This window comes from Micromys minutus, assembly GCF_963924665.1.
Source record: "Micromys minutus genome assembly, chromosome: 18".
NCBI lineage: Eukaryota > Metazoa > Chordata > Mammalia > Rodentia > Muridae > Micromys > Micromys minutus.
In genome coordinates, this window is record NC_137953.1 from 3977278 (window position 1) to 3998552 (window position 21275).

Sequence of the window (21275 nt, forward strand, 5' to 3'; positions counted from 1 at the left end):
GTGACGTTTCCGGAAGCTCCGACTGTCATCCTTCAGGAAAGGTGGGAAGGGTCCCGGGAATGCTGCGGGACTGGGGATCCTGGCGCGGTGGGACCCCCGCGGGGAGAGGCCGTGAATGTGGGGTCCGTGTCGCTGGCGCCAGCCCGCCGCTCGCGAGCTCCGGGATGGCCCTGTCTTCAGGGCCAGCTCCTGACCAGCCAGGCCCGGTCTAAACACTCCTTGCATTTTCAAGACACCTGACTGAGTGCTTTCGAGAAGGCCGCTGCCAGCAGCTACTACTGGATCCTTCTCCGAGGCCCATTCTCTGCGGGGTTGCTGAACCCCATGTTGTCCCAAGCCACTAGATGGCTTCTGGAGAACCGTCCCTTCTTTACCTACAGGTGCCTCTCCAGGGAGGTGCCGGGATGCCCAGCATCCCGTTCCACGGAGCTTTTCTGGGCTGTGCCCAGTTAGGCGGTTAGGAACGTGGGCAGGTTTACACTCTCAAGAGGATGTGTTTTACACGCGCAATGCCCCCACATGCCTAGCGGCCCCCACCTTTTGCTAGGAAAGGGAGTTTAGTGGAGAAACTTCATGGATGAAATGCCACCCCAAAGTTAAAGCAAAGCCAGAGCAGAACTAGGGTAGAGAAAACGATCTCTGAGGGACAGGTGAGTAGGATGGAAGGAAGAAACCACACTGTAATCTGCGATTCCCCAGGGAAGATGGCTGAGGAATAAGATGGGGGAAACAAGACTTCTCAAACCCAAGATGAGTGTATTCTAGAACAGGAGGGCTAGGGGTGTGGTGTTATCCAGTGCACACTGACAACCCCATTTCCCTCTGGATTGTGTGCAATGATGATGTCATGCTTCCCAGAAGCAACATCTAGGAAGAATGTAAACTCCTTAGAGTCTGGGTACCAATGAGTAGGAGGAACTCCTAGAGTGTCCCTTCTCTGTTCAAGCCATGCTTGGCTTGTGGACATGAGTACACATTGATGCTTCCAAGCACTAACTACCTCACCCTGAATATGGTGAATGCGATGTAGCTTGGGGAACAGAGATAGGAATATTCACCCTAGAAAGGAGCCCCCCACTAACCTTGTGTTCAGAACTGAGGAAGCATGTGCTGGTTAATTCCGTTCACTCTCTGGTGGGATGCATTACTCACGAGGGTTCGCTGAGCACTCTGACAGGTATTGGGTGGACGGAAGTGGGTGTCTGCACAGAGAAACAGGTAGAAGAGGCTTTCTTACCACTGTGGTGCTCTAGGTGGGCCTCCTACCAATGAAGAGTGACTCGGGGAGCAGGAGGACCAAGCCTCGGTGCCCTGTTAACAGCTGTGTTCTTTGTAGCAACAGATTGCAGGACAAGGGTTTGTTTTTGTTTTTATAACCTGCCAGTCCTCAAATCAAGATTTGGGTCTTCATGAGGCCAGGAGGGATAATTTGTTGATCAGAACCACTGCATGTAGCGTTTTGTTTTCTCTAATTTTTTGTTTGCCTGTTTTGTGTCCTGTTTTTGTTTTGAGACAGGGTCTTTCTATGTAGCCTTGGCTGTCCTGGAACATGCTAGGTAATCTACACTGGCCTTGAACTCAAGAGAGCTAACCTGCCTCTGTTCCTCAAGTGCTGGGATTAAAGGTGTGCTCCACCAGGCCTGCCTCTTTAATTTCTCGGGAGGTTTGTGATACACTCATCCCGAGCTAGACCAATGGGAAGCTGTGGCCTTGGCTTTGATGTTACCTGTTTTCTCTCTTCTGTCCCAGAACTTACTGGTCCAATGTCTGACCATGGGGATGTGAGCCTCCCACCCCAAGACCGGGTGAGGATTCTGTCCCAACTTGGGAGTGCGGTTGAGTTAAATGAAGACATTCCACCCCGCCGCTACTTTCGTTCCGGTGTTGAGATCATCCGCATGGCCTCGGTTTATTCTGAAGAAGGCAACATTGAGCACGCCTTTATCCTCTACAACAAGTACATCACGTAAGACACCCACCGCCCCGTCTTCGGCCCTGTGGCTGACATCCCTTGTGTTCTGCCTCTGCGTTCACCTGTGGTTCTCACAGTTGCTGACAGTAGGGCACTTGACAATGTCGACCATTGATTGGGGTTCCAGACAGCTTCCACATGAGAGTTGCCCTTGCCATTCAAAGGCACAGGGACAGAAGGTGGTGTTATTTGACTCAAGAGTTTCATGAGTAGAAGACTTGGTTCTCAGGCTGTTACCACATGTTCCAGCAGTTAGATAAGAGTTAGCCATTAAGCAGGTTGTGTTCCCACTGTTGAGTGTTTTGACTGCCCTATGTCTACTCAGGCAGGCAGACTCAGGACCACCGCCCGTGTGTGGCAGAGCCCAGACTCCTGTACACATCAGGTGCCTTTGGAGCGGCATAGGAGAGAGGTTTAACCATCACTGTGGTCACAGCCTCCAGGTGACGATGGGCCACTTGCTGTCCATAGTGACTCAATCATGGTGAGACCTTTTCTGAGCTGTCGGTTCACCATTACTTGAGTAGGCGGAATAAATTTAAAAAAAAAAGACTTCAAGGCCATCCCCAGGGACTGACTCCCAAGGCTCCAGCGACGGGAGCGGTGTGTGGCTGAGAGAGGGGATGATGTGGTAAAGGTCTTGCTGTGGATTCTAGTTGTAAGTTTAGTACATCAGGACCTGAAAAGTTGCGGGTGGCTCAGGAACCTGGGGCTCAGAAGGGGGTTCGCTAGCGTCATTTATCCCATTGATCTTCATGGGGTGGCATGTGCTAAGTAGGGCGCATCGCCCTCCGTCTCTGTTCTGCAGAGGAACAAACCCAGGCTTAAGGATGAGCTTGGCTTTGAGTTTGTGGTAACACCTTTAAGGTTTTGCAGCTCCTGTTTCAGGTTTCCATCCAGAGCATGTGTTTTTGTTTTGGGTTTTTTTTTTTTTTTTTTCTTTTTCCATTTAGACTTACAGAAGGCAATCTAGAGACCCGAATAAACCTCCCTCTCCTTTTCCTCCCCCTACAAGAGACACTCTTACTGGTCCCGTGTGTGTCCTCCCAGACAGACACATGCACGTCAGTCATGTCACACAGACTTTCTCAACATAACATGAGTCACAACGCGCCGTTTCCCTTCAGTGTCCTCCAGCCTGGTTCTGACGCTGTCAGGAACGCTTCTTGGTTCTGTGACGGATCTGAGTGTTGAAGGAAGTTTGCAGCACCTCTGGCTTGTGCCCACTGGGCGTCAGTAACACACCTCCCCTACCCTTGGCAAACCAGCGTCCAGAGTCTTCCAGGTTCTGTTTGTCTGTCTGTGTACGAGAGATAGCTAGCTGGATTTGGAACACTGGTTTCACTTCGACAAACCCTGTTGTAGACAGGTTGGTGTTTGTTTGGGGATTTTGGTTTTTCGAGTGTTTTGTTTTTTAGATTTTTTTTAGTTGTTTTTGGGGGGGTATTTTGGTTTTTGTTTGTTTGTTTTTGACAGAATCTCTACATAGCTATGGCTGTTCTAGAGCTCACTATATAAACCAAGCTGGCCTTAAACACACAGACACTCCTGCCCCTGACTTCTAGGATTAAAGATGTTCACCACCACACCCAGCTTAGACGGCTCTTTGTAGAAACTTGGGTAAGATACAAAGTAAAAATAATGAAGTCACTGTATGAAGCTAAGAATCTTGAGAGGGCTGCATTTTAGGGTGGCAAGTTCTAGAGCATCTTTTTCCATAAAGAGAAGGTCCTGTGGAAAAGCAAATAGAAAGCGTCAACCGCAGCAAGCTCCTAAGAAACAGAAGCGAATGTATCAACACTGGTAAGAACCTGTGGAGGGCTGGAGATGCAGCTTAGTGATACAGAATCTGTCTGGCACATGGATAACCCTGACTCTGGTTCCCTACCATCACCACAATAACGGCCACAATAGGAAGAGGATGCTTGAGAAACTGGTTCTTGTCTTTTTTATTCATGACCTGGCGTTGCCCTGAATGACAAATACCAGGGTTGGTGGTGAGACTGACGTGGGGCAGAGACTGGGGGGCATGCATTGCATTTGCTTGATTTGTTGGCTTTAGGATTTGGTTTGGGGCTGCACTGTGTTGACTAAGCCTGAAGCAGTAGATACAGCCTGTGAAATGACAGGCGGGTGTCTGCTGAGCCATGCTAGCCCAGGGAGGCTCCGACTGGTTTGGTTTGTTCCTGCCGCTTTACTACAGCTGTGGTGTGGGGGGAGGGGCGTGGAGGTAGGCATCCACGTCACCGCCCTCCTGCCTCCCTGGCTCTTAAGAATCTTGTTTCTGGACCTTTCATAAACGCTTTAGTTCAGGATTTAAAAGGCATGTCTGTCCTTCGTCCCAGAGCTTCTCAGGCATCTTGATGACGTCAGGCACGTCTCCCCTCTTGGTAGCGGTTTCCCTGCTGAAGGAATGCGTTGCCTTCTGCAGACCCCAGTATAGAAGAAAGATCTCCAGCGTGTGGGATCAGTACATACTTTGATGATGAGCACAGGCAGTAAGGCAGGCTGTGGATTCTCTCACAGCTTTTTATGGGCATCAGAGGACTGCACAGAAGGGACTCAGAATATTTGGGCAGCCCTGGTCTGCTGTGCCGTGTGAGCCTCCTCCAACACAAATCCTCCTTCCAAAAGTGAACCGTCACCCGTATCGAAGGTGTTTGCTGGGGCTGGGGCTTATAGACCAAAGAAGGGCTCCCCTGTGCTCAGACTCACCTCGATGATTAACTTCAGAAACCAGAAAACATGAGATAAGGGTCCGTAACGCATCCTTTTATTGACTGTCCACATGACTTTCTGAAAGAATTGTTTCCATACAATATACTTGTTCATAATCATTTCCCCTCAAACATTAGAAGAGAGGAATTCAAGTTAAGAAAAAAAAATTTTTTAATGGAGGCTGGTGAGATGTCTTGTCGATGCAAGTGTGGTGTTCAATTCCTGAACCCCACATGAAGGAAAGACAGAACTGATTCTACAAGTTGTCCTCTGACCTCCACATGTGTACTGTGGCGAATGCAAGGCTGCACGCACATTCGAGTGTACACACACACACACACACACACACACACGAATAGTAACGATAATAGTGTCCCAACTGGCACAGGTAATAACACCTATGGGCTTGTCCCAACAAGGTAGCATTTACACATATGTGAGCATCTGTGCACCTTTGACCTTAACGCATGAACACACAGTCTGCATTCTGTTCTGAGCTTGCTGTCCTAGGGATGCTGTATTTCCCATGAGGACACGTGGAGCTTTCTCAGCCTGAACGGTCTCCTGGGTCTCTTATAGCCAGCTCTCTTCCAGTCCCTACTCGGATGTCATTTCTCGTGCTATCCTAGTTACTCCATCTCCAGTCCTGTGCCCCAGCCTCCACCTGTCCCCTTCCTGTCAATGACTTTCCTTGCGCTGATTTCCTTTTTTTCTTAATTATATGTATTTATGTTATGTGGGGGGGGGTGTTTTATCTGCATGTATGTCTGCACCACACATATGCCTGGTGCCAGAGAAGGCCAGAAGAGGGTGTCATATTTCATGGGACTGGAGTCAGAGACTGTTGTAAACCTTCATATGAGTGTTGGGAACCCATCCCAGGTCCTCTGGAAGATCTGGCAGTATTCTTAACCTTTGAGCCATCTCTCCATCCCCAGTAGTATTGATTTAGTTTTACACACTTTTTTAAAAAGTGTCTGTTCTCCATTGTAACGGGTGCTCTGTAATGGGGGGAAGCTTGAATGGACCATTCACTCAAGCTTGAGGCCTTACAGAGACGCTCAGTAAATTGTTTTTGAGTGGATGGATGATAGCACTGCTTCACATTTGGTCCTGTCTTAGCGGACATTGAGGCTTCCCTGCCCTTCTGATTCCACGTTGAGTCTTCTTGTGTGTGTATCTTGGTGTCTACATATATGTAGCCACGTCGTCTTTAGTTCCTTGACGCCAAGCTAGATATTTTGTGCTTATGCACATTATACGTTTTGAAGAATTGTCTTCCATCTTTTCCTTCTGATAGGAAAAAAATATATCGATTCACAATCTTGATAACACATGAGAACACACATTTTCGTACACCTGAGCTTATGGAGACACCAATGGAGACACCAGCCTACCTTGAGGCCTTCGCCAATCTGATGGTAAAACGGTTCTTTCGCATTTCTTTAGAATCCCCTTCATCAGAGATGGAGCTGAGCACCGTAGATTCACTGTGTGCCCTTTCCCATTTGTTTTCTGGTTCTCTCGTTGCTCTGTCAGGGGTCTCCATGTTTGCCGCTGCATCTTTGTTTTGATGTATTTCCTTTCTCTAGTCTGTGGCCAGACATAACCCCAAACAAAAGCATCCCATCCGTGCCACTGCTGTGTTGTGCCACACCCAGGGAGCTTCCTGACGATTCTCATCCTCATCCTCTGTTCGTGTGTCTGCTACTGATAATAATTGTACGCACACGTGGCAGATGTTGGCTCTGCACACGGTCCTTTGTTTAATTATTTATTTTTACCATTATCATCATCATCACCGTAGTATAGGGAGGTGTGTGGAGAGCTTGTTGTATGCATGTTCGGAGGTGAAAGGTCAACTTTCAAGTGTCACTTCCTGCCTCTGGATGATCAGGCTAGGCTCAGCAGTCCTTCACAGCGTGGGATTTTACCCACAGAACTGTGTTGTCAGCCTGTGCACTCTTGTTAAGTCTATGATTTTGCACTGAGCTCCCTTCTGAGCTACTTGGGCATCTGCCTGTGGAGCACGGGCTGCAGAAGCCTGGAAGTGCTGCACAGTTTTCTTCTCTGAAGGTTATGAGTCAGTCCCAGGAGAAACTTCTAGAGGTCCAGATCACAAGAACAATAGATGTGGTTTTCTCTTATTTTAGCACTGTCCCTGGCTGCGGCTTTCCTGGATTCTGTTAGCATTTCTGTTACTATGAGAAGCTACTGAGCAAAAGCAACTTGAGATAAAAGGATTTATTTAGCTTTTAGAAAGCCAAGACAGGAATCTGAAGAGAAAATCAACAGAGGAATGCTGCTTACCGGCTTGCTCCCTGGTTCACGCTTAGCTACCGTTTTGATACAGCCCTGGCCCACCTGCCTAGGGAATCAAACCACTCACAGTGGACTTGGCCCTCCTTCATCAATTAGCATTCAACACACCGTCCATAGACAGGCCTGCAGGCCAGTCTGATGGGAGCAATTCCTCAACTGAGGTTCCCTCTTCCCAGGTATGTCAAATAGACATCTAAGATTAGCCATCACAGAATGAAGGATGTTTTATGACAGAAGCCTTTGTTGTCATGTCACAAGAAAAAAATTCTTTCTCTTCAGAGTTATGATTAAGGCTTAAAACGGGCTTTTATTTAAATGAGGTTGGGGGGATCTTTTCTTCTCTTTTGAGACATTCTCACTGTGTAGCTCAGTCTAGTTAAAAACCCTCAATGCCTCCTAGGGATTGGAATTATAAACATCAATGGGTGCTATATCCTCCTTGGCCAATGTTTCTATAACTTACGATTATTTTGTGTTGGGGTGGGGCACCGGTGTGGCATTCATGGAAGACGGTGATGTACTTAGATGAATGAGTTCTCTTCTTCCACCGTGTGAGCACTGAGGGCTAAACTCTGGTACCCAGCCTTGACCGCAAGGACTTTTACCCATCTGGCCATCTCATCCACCTTTCAGCTCTCCTTTTTGATGTAGGAATCTAGTGTTCACTGTTATCTAGGGAGTTTCTCTGTCTTGAAGAAAGAGAGCAGGACTTCCATGCAGGAATGAAGCTGGTGGGAGACAAGTCGTGTGTGCTGTGCCTGGTCTAGCTCCCCAGCACCCCGAGGAACTTCTCTTTCACTGGCTGCATCGTCCTGGAAACACGTGATATTTTCTGTGTCCCCCCTAACCATCCTGGTGTGTTTCCTTAGGCTGTTCATTGAAAAACTTCCAAAACACCGAGACTACAAATCAGCTGTCATTCCTGAGAAGAAAGATGCAGTCAAGGTGGGTCCTCATTTTCACTGGTGTCTGTCTCTAAGCTCCAGAGCAGCGCGGGGCGGCGGGGTTCGAGTCCTGTGTGAGACTTGACTTGTCTTCTCTCTCTCTCTCTCTCTCCCTCTCTCCCTCTCTTGGTTTTGTATTTCAGAAACTGAAGAACGTTGCTTTCCCTAAAGCGGAAGAACTGAAGGCAGAACTCTTGAAAAGATACACTAAAGAATATGAGCAATATAAGGAGCAAAAGGTCAGTGTTCGCGGTGTGTGCGCTGCCCAGCAGGCCTGGGGCAGCGCCGCACCGCGCCAGAGATGCTATACTTCGGACATCTCTGTACCGGTGCTTTTCTCCTGAGGGGTGAAGCATTAGCCCGGAACCTTTCCTTTCTCTGTAGAAAAAGGAAGAAGAGGAACTTGCCCGAAGTATCGCCATCCAGCAAGAGTTGGAAAAAGAAAAGCAGAGGGTCGCTCAGCAGAAGCGGAAGCAGCTGGAGCAGGAGCAATTCCATGCCTTTGAGAAGATGATCCAGGAACAGGAGCTGGAAAAGGAGCGTCTAAAAATTGTCCAAGAGTTCGGGAAGGTGGACCCTGGCCCGAGCGGGCCTCTGCTCCCTGACCTGGAAAAGCCTTGTGTAGATGTGGCCCCCGCCTCACCTTTCTCGCCCACGCAGACTTCAGACTGTAACACAACCACGAGGCCAGCTAAGCCACCTCTGGTGGACAGGTCCCTGAAACCCGGAGCGTTAAGTGTCATTGAAAATGGTGAGTCCCGTTGCTGATACCTACTCCCATCTCGTACCTCCATGGTCCTGTGTGCATGTGTGATGAGTCTTTTTCTGACCTACCGCCCTGGCTGTCCTGTTTTTTAAAAGGGCCTTGAACCTAAGTTAATCTTAGTTTTTTGTTTTGTTTTTTTGTTTTTTGTTTTTTTAACTTTAGAGAAGTCAGACCCTCAGCTTTTAAGGTTCTGCAGAAATGGGAATTGTTCAGTGAGCTAGAGATCATAGGCAGCCCTTCCTAGAAACAGTTTTAAAATGTTCAGTGTCACATGCAAGGCAATGACCTCTTTAAAAGGGCCAAAGAATCACCCCAGTCTGGACCCCTCGTAGTCGGTAAGGAGCTTGGCCAGTGTGAGTACTGGGGCTGGGAGATGGTTATGTGGTCCATTCATAAAAACTATGAAGCGTCCCATCTTCGAGTGCACGTAAGAAGGCAGGACAGCTGGCCTCTGAAGACTGGCCTTTCGGACCCCCCCCCTTTGTTCCCTCTGAAGTCCCCACGCACTGCTCCATCCTGCACACCCTCTGCTCTGGGGACCACTTTCTAATGTCTTCCCCACCGCTCTGTTAGCTCCTATCTAGACTTGGCTTCTGCCTTCCCTGTCTGCTTGAGGCTTCCCCGGCTCCTCTCTGCAGCCAGATTGATCCACCCCAGAGAACTCGCAGAGCTCTTCTTAGCCTCAGCGTTGTTTGAATTATTTCCCTAACGGCGCCATCACTCACCAGCAACTAGACTCTAACTTCCTGCACGCGAGGCCTTAAGTCTTCCTCTTTCTGCGTTTGCTGTGGGCTGAGACGCACCTTCCGAGAGCAGACCGAGCAGTCACTGGGATGATTGTTTGTACCAGGACTTAACCCGTTATCCACAGATGCTTTTGTCAAACTGCTGTCGCTTGGTCTGCAGGTCTGTGTCGCCCCTCCCCTAGCCTTCCGAGTCTCACACAGCTTCTCTGCGGAACCCATGAATGGCTCTTGCTATCTCTGATGGGTTTTACAAGCCACTTTGGTAATGCCTACTTAGGGGACAAACTATCTTCTTATGGGGGCACTTTGGCTTTCTTCTAGCAGAGTTCCTCAGCACACCAGGTCAGACAACAACCCTGAGTGCTAGTTCTCAGCTGGTACCCTGTTTGAGACTGGGTCTCTTTGTTGTCCACCATGAGCTTCTGCTGATCCTCTGTCCCCGGCTCTCAGTCCCCTGTAGGCTTGTAGATCTGCCCTGCTCTGCCTGTATTTTATGTGGCTTCTGGGGACTTGAGCTCAGATGCTTGTGCAGAAGTCTCTGTAGCCACAGAGCCATCAGCCCCCCAGTCCCTGGGCTTTGGGTTTGGTTTTGGCCTGAGCTCGAGATTCTCCTGCACAAGGCTCAACTGCGCGCTGCCGAGCTTCATTCTTCAGAACCACTTTTCAAGGACAGTGTCAGGGTGAGCCTTATCTTGCCTTGAATGGTCCAAACCTTCTCTTCCTGAAGGACCAGGCTCTTCAAGCAAGGATGCAGAGATTCATCTGGACCTGATCCAGATGAGGCAGTCCGTGTTTTCCAACTGTGAGTGTGTGCAGTCAGTGATCCACACCTCGGAAACATGGCAGAGAGGGAGGGACAGTAAGATGACACTGTTCCAGAGGGAGAAACAGGCAGAAGAGAGGTGACTAGTCCTGACAAAACCTGAACTCCTGTGGCTCAGCGCCCCTGGGCTTGGTCCTCCAGTGTCAGCCATAGCTGGAGTCTCAGGTTCCCTGGCCCTGTGGCCTCAGCCTTTTCCCTCTTTGTCCATTTCAGTCCCCACCATTGAAGGCCTGCGCCACATTGTGGTGCCCCGCAACCTGTGCTCGGAATTTCTCCAGCTTGCCAGTGCCAATACAGCCAAAGGTGTTGAAACCTGTGGAGTCCTCTGTGGAAAACTGGTAAGGCCACGTGACTTCGCTGAACTGGGGCTGCTTCCTCCGTGGCCTCTCTTGGAACTGGACAGCTGGAGTCTGACTCAGTACCAGTCCCTCCACAGAGAGTGCACGACATGGTCCCAGGAGCAGGACAGGGGAGGCAAGATCCATGAAGTTTACAAGGCCAGACAGGCAGCCTACCTGGCAAGTCTTGGGTCAATAAGAGGCCCAAAAACAAATGAATTAAATGTGAAGAAAAACACACACACCAAGTTTTTCTCTGGCCTACACATGCACGAGTGTACACACGAACTGTAATACTTACTTGTCAGGAATGATGTCATGCCTGTAATCCTGCCCCTTGGGAATCTGAGACAGAAGACTTTCCACAAGTTTGAGGTCGGTTACATTAGCGAATTCTGGCCAGTACTGGCTATATAACATGACTTTATCTTAAGAAAGAAAAGAAGGGAGGGAGGGTAGGAGGTTTAATTCTAAATGGGGGACTCAGTTCCTGTTGTGGCCTGTAGATATAAACTATCTAAGGCTTTTTGTTTGTGTCCACAATGTGTGCAGACCTTTGCAGAGAAGGGCAAGACCCTGGGATACAGAGTGCTGAGCGGTGTGTCCACTGGGAGACGTAGGACTCGGGAGGAGGCAAGCCCCCTGAAGGGGAAGTACATCCCCCCACCACCCCGAAGGGGAAGACCCATTCCTTGATGCTCCAGAAAACAGTGACTTAGAACAACTCACACTTGGACCCTAGATGATGAGGCCCGAGCAAGGAAACTCTTTAAACATGTGCAGGAGACGCTCCGGAGAGTGTCCCAAGATCCCTGAGCAGACCTGTTACAAGAAAGACCCTAGGGTTATGTCAGTGGTCCAGCCTGTGCTAAGAGGAAGATCTAGGCCTTGTCTCAGCATCCGTGGCTTTATGGAGTACCCAGGCCAAGCAGCTGAGTAAGGAACTCAGGGAGGAGGAAGGAGAGTCATGCCCGGGGTGCAGTGGCTCCACCCCCCGTGAGTGAGTGGGGCTGAGAGGCCCCAGGGAACTCTAACCTGTTGTTCTTTCCTTTGCAGATGAGAAATGAATTCACAATCACACATGTTCTCATCCCCAGACAAAATGGCGGGCCTGATTATTGCCACACAGAGAATGAAGAAGAAATTTTCTTTATGCAGGATGACCTTGGACTCCTCACTCTCGGATGGATCCATGTAAGCAAACGTGACAGCCTGGCCTTGGGCTCCTCTTCTTCATTAGGGCACAGCACCCGCACCGCTGTCTGAGCAGGGGAAAGAAAACCTCTCTCCGTCATTTGTCTCTGCGCATGCGCCTAGTGCTCTAGTATCAACTCTGAGTACTGCCGAGAGCTTGTAGCTTTTCCCCAAACTGAATCTCTTACCAAAAATAGCTCTTCGGTGTTTTGGTATCTCTGAGGGGGTCGGTAAGGGGAAGCTGGCCTAGAATGTCTGTGGGAATGCTATAAAGACCACGTACCTAAAAGCTGTGTAAGGGAGACTATTTTAAATAAGCCGAGGAAGTTTGTCTGATGGCTGCACTTTGTCGTCATGGAGAAAACCCTTTGCATAGTTTTCAAGTGAGTGCACACACGTAGCCACTGCTTCTGAGGATGTGCTTCAAGGCAATGCAATGCAGCTCCTTCCTGTAAAGAGTACATCCAAATGTTTCTGGAACTTGTAAGGCCCTAAGCTCACAGAGCAAGCTGTTTTGTCTTGGCATGGTGTAAGTCATAATCAGGTTTTGTTTTTTTGTTTTGTTTTTGTTTTAAGATTTATTTATTATATATAAGTACACCGTAGCTGTCTTCAGACACACCAGAAGAGGGCATCGGATCCCATTACAGATGGTTGTGAGCCACCATGTGGTTGCTGGGAATTGAACGCAGGACCTATGGAAGAGCAGTCAGTGCTCTTATGCTGAGCCACCTCTGCAGCCTACAATTACTTCTAGATTCCAGAAGTCGCACACACTCGTAATCAGACCTAGGGCAGTGCTGAAGTGCGGGGCAGCCTCCCGCCCTTGCATCGTGTATAAGGATTCCCTGGTTGTCTGATTCATGATGTGAAACCGCAGATAAAAATTTGCCTCGTTCCACCTGAAGACACAGCAGAGGACCACACAGAAAATGAGCATCTGTCACATGAGGGAGAGTGCACAGAGGGCACTGCAGGTTTCGGAGGTAGACGGGTCACACCCAAGGTGACTTATGATGACTTGTAATGAGGGGCCGAAGGAGAGCTTCGTTGGGGAGGGGAGGGGTCAGCCCTGGACAGGGACGTGGTGCTCGGTACAGCAATGAGCAGTTCTTTTAGCTGGGATTTGTGGTTTTCATCAGAAAGAGACGCAGGGTCAAAGCAAGAGCACTATCTGGGAGGCTTCCGCTGCAAGCTGGTCCTGGCAGCCTCGAAGGTGGGGAGAGCTGACAGTGAGGAAAGTTATTCACTGGCAGCCAGGAGGGTGGGGGTGGGGCAGACACTGACTGCTAAGGGAGCAAAAGGTGCAGTGCTTGGTGGTAGGAAATGAGGATGCGGGTGACTGAGGGAACATGTAATAAAACACCAGAGCCACAAAGCAGGGACACTGAAGAGGGAAATTCAGGATACTCAACCTGCGTTGGGCTCTAGCCGGAAAAAGACTCGGAGTACCTGCTAGAGTTGGGAGGTCACTGACGGTGTCAATCCAGTGAGAGCCACTGTTGCAGTGCTGGGGCAGAGACTGTAAGGCTTTATAGTCATGGGAGGCTGCGGTCTTTGCACTCATCCGAGTGAGATAGAATTATGATTTGTGGGCAACCTGGGCTACATAGCCAGACAAAACAAAGGGAACAAAATCGTGGGAGTCCCGGCATTAACGAAGGGATGGTAGAGGCTGCCGTCTTGAAGCTTGGCTCTAAGGGAAGGGGAGAGGGATGAGGTGCTAACTGTGGAATGGCTTGACCATGTGTCGCTTCGACTTGGCTTTGATGATCTGAAAGCTTTGTGAGTGTCCATGGATCATCAGATGTACAATGGAGCTGTACTGAATCAAACATCTACGGACACACACTACCTAAGTAAGGAAACAGAACCCGGCCAGGAGCCTGCTCTGCCCCTCCCACTTTCCTCTTGCCCCTCCCACTTTCCTCTTGCCCCTCCCACTTCCTGTCTCCTCTTGCGCCTACCACCCTTTCCTCTTGCTTCTCGGGGCTTTTAAAAGCTGATTTTTATGCCATGTTTTCAAGGTATAAAGTTGACAAAAATCATACAAACCTACATAGGATGTATAACATGTTTTGAGACATGTAGACGTTGTGACTGCTATGTTGGCCATGCTCTTTGTATGAAAAGGGCACAAAAATATCTGCCTTCCCCGGGCCTGGCAGCTCACAGCTGTTACACAGGACTTGGAGGCTGGGGCAGGAGGTGAGTTTGAGACCAGCCATGGTTACATCGTGACTTCTAGGGCAGCCTGGGCAAAGGGTTAGATGCTGTTTCCAAATAAATAAAATTCATCTCAGTCATATGTGGCTCCATGTTCTGCCTCTCTGCTGGGGAGTGTGAACATGGCTCAGGTAGATGAAACACAGAGGCACTAGGGTACAAATGTAGCCTAAGATGAGCTCCAGCCAAGGGGGGGCGGGGAATGAACAAACAAAAATAAAGAGACAGGTTAGGGCTAAAGCTGGTGTTTCTAAACTCCTGGACACCCAGACACTGCTGGGAAAGCCCTCCCCCACCCCCAGGCCAGCAATGAGCCTGGGGCTGGGGGAGGGGCAATCCCACTTAACTCAGGGGTGAGTGTCCGTTGGGGACACTTGGGCAGTGCAGCTCTGTAGGGTGAAGGCTTCCCCCACAGCGATTCTTGATGAGTGACAGTTCTTACTTCCCAAAACTGTCTCTTGCCTATGACTTACTCAGGGTGGGCCAGAGGTTAAATGCCTTTTGCAGGAGGGAATGTCTGGGAAGGGGGGCTTATTGGCTTAGGGCTCATCTAGATACCTCCTTGGTATGGAGAACTCTGTGTTCTGTGCTGTGTGACCAGTTGTCACGGTCCTCATGTGGTGTGTCGTGGTCATGTGCTCCAGGACAGAAACCGGGTGTGGAGTAGATGAAACACCGGCCATTTTCAGATATGAGAATTACTAGGGTCTCTGGATCCATCCAGCCTTCCCAGTTCTAGGCACAGTTCCACTTGGCCCACAGTCATTTTCCAGTTTATAGTACACAGCCTTGGACTCTGATTGCTGTATTACAAATCTCTCGATCTTTCAAGGACCTTTAAAGTCCCCACACACTGGTGTTAGATTCCTCCTGCTCAGAGTGCTGGGAAGAAACGCACTATGAGGGTCAAGTGTATTCCTTCTGCCTGTGAGTAGCTCGGTACTTGAAGAAAGGGTTGGGGCCAGTTGTTGGGCACTCCTCAGACCTGCCTGCCTCAGTGGCAGCCGGGTGGCTGGAAATTCTCTGATCTCTTTCATCTTTCAGACTCATCCAACCCAAACGGCCTTTCTGTCCAGTGTGGATCTGCACACTCACTGCTCCTACCAAATGATGTTACCAGAGTCCATAGCGATTGTCTGCTCCCCAAAGTTCCAGGAGTGAGTACCGAGGAGGTGGCTCTGGGTCTGCCAAAGGGCAAAGACTCTCGTTCTAGAAAGCAACTGTGTGCAAGCGCGTGCGCGCGTGTGTGTGTGTGTGTGTGTGTGTGTGTGTGTGTGTGTGTGTGCATATGCACTGTGTGCGTGTGCACACAAGTATAGGAGGGTGCCTATACATTTATACGGAGGCCAGGGGTTGGTTTGAGATATCTTTCTCTGGCTGAATCTGGAGTTCACGAATTTGGCTGGAGACCAGCACTCCCAGTCCCCCTGGCTTGAGGTTTTAAACGCCTGCCACATGTCAGGCCGTTTCCGTAAATACTGGAGACACCACCTCAGATTCTCATGCTTGTATGTCAAGGGTTTTACCAACTGAGCCATCTTCCAGGCCTCGAGACCTTTTAAAAAGTAAAACTGATAAACTGTCTTAATTGGCTGCTCTAAAAGGCTGCCTTTAAGCTCTGTGTTCTAGTAAACATGACTTACTCTAAGAGATATGTTAGTAATGTCAATTTTCTCAGATAACCCTTCAAGAAATTTGAATTTTTAAGTTACAGGATCTCGAGAGCCTAAGGTTAGAGGTTAAAAAATTCCCACATGGTACACTCTCTCCAGGCGTTGCCTCTTTTCATCCCAAACGTCCTGTCACTCTGAATTCTCGGCAGAGCTGAGATGCAGACGGTGGCGAGCTGGCCTTTGGCTTTTCCTTTTGTGAAGTCTCACTTCTGTGCACTTAAGTTCGACTACAAGGTTTGGTGCCTCTGAGCTTACCATTTCCCCTCGTCCTCAGACTGAAGAGCCTCGATCGACCCAACTAATTAATTTTGTTCATCGTCCTTTTGTGTTCCTGCTTAAGTCTGTTGTTGGTTTGCTCAGGGGAATTTTTCACTTTAGTTTTGATTATCAACTAGAGAATTCCTCTTTGGAGACTACAGAGATGGCTCAGTGGCTTACGGCACTTGTTGCTCTTGCAGAAGACCTGGGTTCAACTCCCAGAACCTACATGGTGATTTCTGCTTTTCTGTCACTCCAGTTCCAAGGCTTCTGACACCCTCTTCTGACTTCACTGTGTCCCAGGCATATAAGCAAAGCACCCATAGAACAGAATAAATAAGTCTTTATAAAGAAGAATTTCTAGTTGGTTCTAATTTATAATCACCAGATAAATTATTCTTTAACTATGACCCAGTCTCCAGAGAAGAGCGCTATAAGCCAGGATAGTGTGAAAGCTGTCTCAGAATCACCACAGCCTGCTGAGTCAGTGTGCCTTCGGGGAATGTGTGCGTGTGTGTGTGTGTGTGTGTGTGTGTGTGTGTGTGTGTGTGTGTGTGATAAAGGACAGCATTAATTGGGGTTGGCTTACAGGTCAGAGGTTCAGTTCATTGTCACCATTGTGGGACATGGCAGGAACGCAGGCAGACATGGTCCTGGAGAAGGCGCTGAGGGTTCTACATCTTAATCCACAGGCAGCAGAAGGAGGCTGTGTGTGCCACACTAGGCATAGCTTGAGTATATAAGACCTCAAAGCCCGCCTCCATAGCGACACACTTCCTTCAACAAGCCACACCCACTCGGACAAGGTCATACCCACTCCAACAAGGCCATACCTTCTTCAACAAGACCACACCCACTCCAACGAGGCCACACCTACTTCAACAAGACCACACCCACTCCAACAAGGCCACACCTACTCCAACAAGGCTATACCCACTCCAATGAGGCCAAATCTCCTAATAGTGCCACTCTCTATGGCTAAACTTTCAAACGCAGGAGTCTATAGGGGTCATTCCTATTCAAACCTCCCCAGGGAGGAAAAGAGACCAGACGGGTGTTAAAAGGGGATGGACTCCTTTGCTTGACCCCTGCCTTCCCTTTTTTATTTCAGAACCGGATTCTTTAAGTTAACTGACTATGGCCTTCAAGAGATTTCAACCTGCCGGCAGAAAGGCTTCCACCCCCACGGCAGAGACCCACCGCTGTTCTGTGTACGTATCTGTGTGGAAGGCAGCAAGCATGTGGAGCTCATGAGGTGCCTGGTCCCCTCTAACCCACATGCGTTCAGCCCGGTCACTCACCTTCCCAGAGTTCCATGATAGTCATGGATGCAGGAAGCAGTGGGCGTGGGAAGTAGGCTTGGCTCCCAGCTCTGTCACCCGGTGACTTTGTGTCTGTGAGACTGCTGACCCCTCCCGGGTCTTTCATCTGATATGTGGGTTGAAATAAGTGGGATGCTGGTGTAGCCCAGTGACAGAATGTGTGCTCAGCATCCCCGAGGCCCTGGGTTCAATTCCCAGCATCACTGGAAGAGGACGTAGTAACAGAAAGTACCTGGTGCATTATCTGCTTATCGAATGTTACTTTGTTCTCCGTCGGTTACTAAGTTTCAGTCAGCGGTCTTGAGTGCAAAGGGAAAAGCCATGTCAGATAGGTAAATTTAAGAATGTAACGATTCTAGAATTTTGCCTAGAAGTAGGGTTCTGTCCTCCCTGGGAAGTGGTTTCTTTTCCCGGGTTGTGTCGTGAGAGCAGGTTTAGCAGATTAGATGTCAGGGTCAGATGAGCCTTGGAACAATGAGATTCTGGCACTTTCCTCCACCCCGTTTGGGGGACAGGGTGTCCAGAGAAAAGCAAGTAATGTAGAGAAAGGAACCAGAGCCCTGCCCCATGAAATAGGAAAGGTCTAGGGATAGGTAGAAGTGAGACCCATGGACGATTAAGATTATAGAATCTGGGAGCTGATTTTGTGTGGTAGAACAGTTATTATGCATGTATATACGTATGTATGTATGTATGTATGTATGTATATGTGGCCTTTCATCTGGGGAGGGTGTGAAATTTCTCCCATGGTTCAGACCGTGAGTAAAGCTCTTCGGGAATGACGATTCCCAGACCCGTTACTGTGATTGTCACTGATATCACAGTCTGGCTTCAAGACCAGGAACCAGTGACCTTGAGCCAGCATTTTATTTACTAATTATTTTTCAGAACTAGAGTACTGCATCTATATCACTCCCACCCCTGCCTTCCCCTCTGGGCTCTCCCAAGTCTCCCCTTCTCCCTCCCAAATTCATGATCTCTTCTTTATTATTGTTATACACATGTGTACATGCGCATGCACACACACACACATGCACATAACACACATATACACACATACATACACACACATAATATACACACACATAATATACACACACATACATACATGTATGTACAGCCTACTGAGCCCGTTTAGCTTTGTTCCCACACCACGTGTGTCCTGGGATGACCACTTGGGATGGACAATGGATGCGTTCAGGAGCTCATTCCTCGAGGAAACCTGTTCTCCCTCTCTTAGCAGACATGCCTGTAGCCTTTCATCTGGGGAGGGTGTGAAGTTTCTCCCACCCGTGGTGTGCGTGTCAGACTGGTGCTGTCAGTGTTCTTGTCTTGTTCATGCAGCTGTGTTGTTGCTACCCCATGGATGCGGTTTTCCTGCGAAGTCTAGGGTTCACTGTATAACAGCAGGCATCCTGGGCCTGTGGCACCTCGTCTGAGATTGTCCCTGGGCCTTGGGTTTCCTGGGTGCACTGTAGCGATGTCCTTTGTTTTCTGTGTTTTGAGCAGCTGTTGCTCTTTGTTACAGTCTCCATCTGCTGCAAAAGGAAGCTCTGTTGATGAAGGGTGAGAGCCCCTCTGACCGTGGGTGAAAGGATGTTTTGAGCAGGCAGGAACTATATTGATTTGGGAGCACAGCAGTAGTGGGTGCTTCTCTCAGGTCTGTTACCTCTCCAAGGACAAATTGTCTCCCGCCCAGAAGGCCTTGAGTTCCATTCAGCAACTGTTAGTCACCCCCTGAGATAAAAATGTTGCTGCTGTGCCTGTGTGGGTGTCTCGCCTGTCTGGCCATTGCTGTGGTTCATCAGCTTTCTAACTGGGTAGGACATCCAATTGCTCCTCTTCCTCGGCAGCTTCCTAAGTCAGAACCTCTCGATACCACGAGAGCCCGTCCTTAGCAAAGAGGCTTTTCCAGATCAGTTCCAGCTCAGAGCCTCCAAGCATCGTGTCTAAGAGTGTGGTGTCTTCAGCAATAGTTTCTCACCTTCAAGTGCTGGAAGGTGACAAGGCCAATGACAAGGCTCGTGTTGTTTTAGGAGACTTGTATTCTCCAGCCAACAACTCAGAGTTTTCCATGCCTGGAAGTGGGGTTTTGTTAGATAATAATTGACTCTTGGTGGAAGCACCATCACCCCATGTGGTGTGTGTGTATGTGTGTGTGTGCTTTTGTGTGTGTGTATGTGTATACAGTTTATATATGTGTGTGTATTATATATAGTTATATAAATGTATATATGTATGTATACATATATATATGCTCCCTGTATATCTATATATATATATATACCCCATATGCATATATATAATTATGTATGTATAAGTATGTAACTATATAACCATGCACATATATATTATATATAATATATAAATATTATATATAATATAATATATAATATATAAATATTATATATAATATAATATATAATATATGCCTCTGCCTCCTGAGTGCTGGAATTAAATGTATGCCACCATAGTTAGCATATTTTATGTATATTTGAAGTAAACTTATAAAATGGTATGCTTCCATATGTTTGCGAGCACCCTTACTGCCATTTATCTCATCTTCCCCCTCCCCCTGTATTAGCCTTCCTCCCCATTCCCAGCCAAGTCCCCCCCCATGACTCTCTTAAACCCTTCTGTAACACTTGACTCCTCCTGCTCCCCTCGTTAGAGCTCTTGACCCACCTCCCTGCCATTGGCCTCTTTCTACTCTCCTGGCTTCTTCTGATCCCTGCCATGGCCTCTTTCTACTCTCCTGGCTTCTTCTGATCCATCAGGACACACACTCAAATGTAAAAATTCAGAACTAAAATCGACAAAGAGAATACTTGGTGTTTGTCTCTCTGGGTCTGGGTTACTTCTTGAGTGTGCGTTTTAAATGAGCGCTTTGGGCCTGGAGATGTAGCTCCGCTGGAGGATGGCTTTCTTCAGTCCCAGAGGCCAACTCCAACCCCCAGTACTAATGAACGGAGCACAGTGGTACACACTTATAATACCAACACTCGGAGGTAGCACCAGAAAGCCAAGGCCATCTGGGCTACCTAGGAAATCTGAAGCCAGTCATATGACCCAGGCTCAAATAAATAAATATTTTTTAAATGACCCTAAAGGGTTTCCCACAACTCCACTGTTTCTCCTTTTTCCCTGTTTCAGGACTGCAGCCATGTCACTGTCAAGGACAGAATTGTGACGATCACAGACCTTCGATAAATCTTAACCATGAACCAAGGAGATGGCTCACTGGGTAAAAGCATTTGCCGCCAAGCCTGACAGCCCAAGTTCAATTCCTGGGACCCACATGGTAGAAGGAGAGCACCACCTGCCCCCAGGCTGTCCTCTAACCTCCACTCGCATACTGTGGTATGTGTGTGCCCACACACACGCACACCCACACATACACACATACAACATAACACACACACATGCACACCCACACATACACACACAACATAACCCACACACATGCACACCCACACATACACACACAACATAACACACACACATGCACACCCACACATACACACACAACATAACCCACACACATGCACACACACACATACACACACACACTAATTAATTTTAAAAATTAATAAATGTCAATTACAAAGGGTCCTACCCTCCTCTTAATCTGCACCTCCTGTTCAGTTTACTAGCTCCCTGTGGAGTTAAGTAAGCTTTTAAGACAGGATAGGAAAGGGTCAACACCGTGAGGGAGACTATTGATTAAGACAAATATGAAAAATGAGCAAATTACACCAAGCAACTAACTCAAAAATTAGGATGCAGGAGAAAACACCTCTGTAGATCCAACCCCTGGCCTTCTGTCTCTTTTGAAATGTATCTACCAACTTGTTCATCTCTACCTTTGGGCTAAATAGGGGCATCTGTGCAAAACTGTGAAAGCCATTTTGGAGGATTTGGCTTTTTTCTTGTTTATGGCATTACTGAGGGAGCTGATTCTGCTGGGATGTGC

At 48.4% G+C, this 21275-nt stretch overlaps 1 protein-coding gene across 1 annotated transcript; it reads left to right on the forward strand.

The window, feature by feature from the left end:
* The first annotated feature begins 11 nt into the window (after nt 1-11).
* Nucleotides 12-21275, forward strand: STAMBP (STAM binding protein). Its single transcript, XM_080932092.1, has 10 exons — nt 12-41; nt 1750-1966; nt 7882-7957; nt 8100-8195; nt 8341-8707; nt 10505-10629; nt 11686-11823; nt 15094-15206; nt 17092-17191; nt 20456-21275. The coding sequence occupies exons 2-10, from the start codon at nt 1764-1766 to the stop codon at nt 20510-20512; spliced, it is 1275 nt and encodes a 424-aa protein (XP_080788218.1). The 5' UTR covers nt 12-41; nt 1750-1763; the 3' UTR covers nt 20513-21275.

Excerpts from the sequence above, each read along its gene's own strand:
- STAMBP (XM_080932092.1), top strand. The coding sequence starts at position 1,764 with ATGTCTGACCATGGGGATGTGAGCCTCCCACCCCAAGACCGGGTGAGG. Across the intron at positions 8,196-8,340 it reads AGCAATATAAGGAGCAAAAG|AAAAAGGAAGAAGAGGAACT; the intron begins GTCAGTGTTCGC and ends CTTTCTCTGTAG. Across the intron at positions 15,207-17,091 it reads TGCTCCCCAAAGTTCCAGGA|AACCGGATTCTTTAAGTTAA; the intron begins GTGAGTACCGAG and ends TTTTTATTTCAG.